At 32.2% G+C, this 3,952-nt stretch overlaps 1 protein-coding gene across 2 annotated transcripts; it reads left to right on the top strand.

The window, feature by feature from the left end:
- Positions 1 to 883: 883 nt before the first annotated feature.
- On the top strand, positions 884 to 3,622 carry LOC110453065 (28S ribosomal protein S36, mitochondrial-like). Of its 2 annotated transcripts, none has more exons than XM_021501889.1 (4): positions 884 to 984; positions 1,570 to 1,642; positions 2,045 to 2,214; positions 3,080 to 3,622. In XM_021501889.1, exons 1-4 carry the CDS (start codon positions 958 to 960, stop codon positions 3,095 to 3,097), a joined length of 288 nt encoding a protein of 95 aa, XP_021357564.1. In that variant the 5' UTR covers positions 884 to 957; the 3' UTR covers positions 3,098 to 3,622. The 2 variants fall into 2 exon arrangements, with proteins under 2 accessions (XP_021357564.1, XP_021357563.1); XM_021501888.1 differs by lacking the exon at positions 3,080 to 3,622 and adding an exon at positions 2,812 to 3,021.
- The last annotated feature ends 330 nt before the right edge of the window (positions 3,623 to 3,952 follow it).

Here is a 3,952-nt window from a genome sequence, read left to right as displayed (position 1 = left end):
ATATTAAAAAATCGGATGTTAAATATATTATTTTTCCTTATTTTTATTTTTTGTTTTAATGAATAAGTGATTAATTAACATTAATTAATGCATATAAAATATGAATTATTAGATATTTAAAAAAAGTGTTTTCCACTTTTGCTTGCCATAGAAAATATCCCTATTGTTGAAATAACTAACAATGGTAAAGTTAAAAAAAAAATAGTTATCCTTAAACAATCTAAAATAAACCCGACTATCTTATTATATTTGCCTTTTTTGGACTGTGTTTCAAAATATTTAGCGGTTTTGCTTGCGGAATGGGTCTTAACGTTTCGGACATCTAGATTTTGTTAGAAAATAATTCTATGTTTCGGTACACAGAAAAAAATCAATCCGCTCGGCAAGCAAAACGTCCTCAGGTCAATATTGTAACCTTTAACTTTTTGTTCAAATGGTTTTTTATTTTTTATTTATGACTATATTAAAAAGCGAGACATTATTTGATCGGTTTTTTTACAGAATGTTGGTATAAACTCATAAAACATCTACTATTTTCCTTTACACAACATAGGTTCAAGCATATCTACTGTAATAAAATCGCATGTACCTTTGATAAAAGTCCAGTGTAATAAATCTGAGACGTAAGTTATAGTATTATACTCTGGTATAACATATAATGATACGTCGTTCTATTCCTAGTGTATACCAAAATTAAAAGTATCTCTAATCTGGTATATTAATAAAGGACTTTTTTTTCTTTCTAACTTTTTTTCTCAGCAACATGTGTTCTGTCATTTTGTGACTCAAGTTTGACATGTCGCGGGAAATGAAGANGTCCAAGTGTGTTCATTTATCGTGGAAAATTTCTGCGCCACACGTACCGTTTCAACCGGTAACGCGAATGTAGCCCAGAGCATGATTGGTATTTATCTCCCTTCGGTATAGCTCTCCCGAATACTTGTCGTCTGTTTCAAGATGGCGGCTCCGGCAAGGGCATTTGTTGTAAGAAGAAGTATTTTTGTATATTCCTTATCCCTTTGAGTATCACTCAAAAATATTTGATGTTTAACAAATGCCAGACATGTATATACATGAGTAGAACTTATCAAAATGATATCTGATATTCTTTACTCATTCTGGTCAAGAGTTGGAGCAATAAATAAAATAGCCCGGTAATATCTATAGATACAGCGTCATGTTAGTGTATAGTTTGTAATTGTCTTTGAATAGCGCGCTTGCCTTTCACCAAGGTGGCCGGGCCTCATTTCCTTCGTAGGTTTTCTTCGTGTCTTCTGGTTTCCTCCCACATTAGAACCCCGTGGGCACTAACAATAGTAACATCTGGGCCAACAAGAGTGATAAATATAGGTTGAATTTAATAGAAATAACTTGTTTCATAATTGTTGTAAAATAAAGTTTATATATATTACAGCATGTCTTCATATTAATAAAAAAATGTTAAAAAATGTAATTAAAAAAAAGAAAGCGATAACTATGTATAGTTTATTTACTTAACTTTTTATTCGAGACATACTAAATCTAAAGTGGATGCAACTTTACACTAATTTGAACAATTTATCTTTGTAGACTGCAGTAAGACCTCATATACCAGCAATAAAGTTTCGTTATGGAACAAACGTTCCATCAACAGGAGCTACCGGTAAGAACCTTATCATCATCAACATAAAATGGTGAGATAGTGGCCTTTTTGGCAAAGAAGAAACACATGTACATACAACTGATCCTTTTCAATTTGTTTTTAGCCAAACAAAATTATATTTCTTTTTCAACTTTAACAAAAATGGAAAGGTGGGCAAATCTTTATATTTTTTCTATGTGTTAAAAATTGTATCGACCAGATATATTGAATTTACAAATGCTTGTTAGAAATTTACTCAAGGTTATTTCAATTCACATATATTTTGTAGTACTTCATGCCAAAAGCTATGCTGGCCAATTATCATGACTAAAGGGGATAAAAAGGTTTAAATATTTGTATTGTTATGTATTTAGATTTAGTAGTCAAGTGTTGATTACTTCATGTTTACTTTGATTTTATTAGATTCATCATTACAACCTAGACAGGCAGCCATATCTACTCCCTCTTCCTCAGCAGCACCAGCTGGTAAATCTATAGGCAATACACCCAAAGGCTTTGGTATAGAGGACAAGGACCTTCCCAGTCGCTACCATAGGAAACCGCTAACAGAAGAAGAAATGGAGTTCATACAGGTATATTGAATACATTAATGAATATCAAAATGCCCTGGATGAGAAATGAAACAGATTCATTTAAGCATTGAAATGTTACCAGTTTCAGTATACAATCGATATGAATGCAATTTGGGTGACAGATAAATAGAATATCACTGAAATTGCATTCATATCGACTGTATACTGCATCTGGTAACTGTTCAATGCTTTTATTTACATTTATATAGTTATAACCTACACATTGGGTATTTGTAAATTAAGATATATTCATATTAGAAACCAGGGGGCCTTATATAAAAAAGGCCACAGTTCCAAAGTGGTTATGTTCCCCTAAAGGAGTGAATTCTACTGGTTCCCCACAGTAAAATCATGCTTTCAGTTACTGCAGTAAATAACTTTGTAAAATACACTCATATTCCATGGAACTAGAATGGTTTTGATCTCAATTAAGGTTACTAGGTTTAAAGGTCAAGGTTACTGTTATTTCCTCCACTCTTTGTGCTTATATCTAGGTACTTATACTTAACACTCTTGTACCTTGGTTCTTACAGTATACAAATACTTTGGCATTTATATTTTATACCTTGGTACTTGTATTTTGTGCCGAAATAACTGATGGAACAAGGATACAAGGACACATGGATCACAGTGGAGGTTGCTTGGTAAATATGTTACATTGGTGTAGTATTTAAGTGGGATGGATGTGAAAAGAAATGTATGCTTATGTTACAGTAACAATTAAATCTAGCTATTGTTGTTTCATTGTAATTTCAAACGAAATAGCATGGTCTACATTTCATTATGTTCATTTAAGTTTTATAGACGAGAACCTAAAACTTAAAAACCTTGTAAATGTTTTGAATATAATTTGTTTGTGTTACAGAGAGGAGGACCTGTCTAGTGAAGTGTGCCATAGAAAAGAGTAACATTTATAGTGATCAGCAATCATTGACAAAGCAACAGATGAGTGAAAGATGAATGTAGGATAAAGTACATGTACAAAGGAACATTTGGTGATATAAAGTGACCGTTTTATTTTGCGACTCGGATGCTTTATATATTAAAGGAAGTCACAAAAGTTTTAGTATTTCTACTTCTTCAAATATTTACTGAGCCAGATGTTATGATAAATATTAAAGCAGTGGACTGTGTAATAATTAAATAGGTGTTAATTATATGTAATCTGTTGATTGAATGATGTTTAAAAATTGGGAAACAGAGATGAAATTCCAAAATATTTACAATACATTGGTGCCTTACAGATCAGCAGGGTATGCGTCACCATCATCAGATTCTCCCCAAACATGGAGCAGGATTAGTGTACTGGTTCTGTACATAGTGTAATATGCCTGTACAGATAACGTTGAAAGCATGTGCCAGGTTTTTATATAGTCATGGAAATGAATTAATAAAAATTTGTATTTGACCTTTTTGTTTTCTAGTCTTAAGATTCCAATCAGCCAGGTGTTAATATATAAATATATACATGTAGATCTTCTATACTCCTGAAAATACCCAAACAAACGAAATCTTGCTCAAATTTACTTGAATGAGGTATTATTTGCCAATTATTATCAGATGCTGGGCTGTTCAGATTGCTTTTGTCCATGGTGTGGCATCTGTCATTCAGTCTGAAACATTTTTTTGCCTCAGAAATTGTAAATGGGATCATGATGAATCTTAGTATTCATGTCCTTAGCCTATAGCTATGTCTGGTTCAAATTTGGTCTTTAAGGAAATATTAAAATGACCACCT

Source organism: Mizuhopecten yessoensis, unplaced genomic scaffold, assembly GCF_002113885.1.
Source record: "Mizuhopecten yessoensis strain PY_sf001 unplaced genomic scaffold, ASM211388v2 scaffold7087, whole genome shotgun sequence".
Lineage (NCBI taxonomy): Eukaryota > Metazoa > Mollusca > Bivalvia > Pectinida > Pectinidae > Mizuhopecten > Mizuhopecten yessoensis.
Note: the sequence above shows the minus strand (reverse complement) of the source record. Positions and strands in the feature narration are given on the sequence as shown.

What these genes read in the sequence shown, in the direction of transcription:
- LOC110453065 (XM_021501888.1), top strand. Translation starts at nt 958, where the DNA reads ATGGCGGCTCCGGCAAGGGCATTTGTT. An exon ending in CTCCGGCAAGGGCATTTGTT is followed by an intron (nt 985 to 1,569) that starts GTAAGAAGAAGT and finishes TTATCTTTGTAG; the next exon opens with ACTGCAGTAAGACCTCATAT. An exon ending in AAGAAATGGAGTTCATACAG is followed by an intron (nt 2,215 to 2,811) that starts GTATATTGAATA and finishes CCGAAATAACTG; the next exon opens with ATGGAACAAGGATACAAGGA.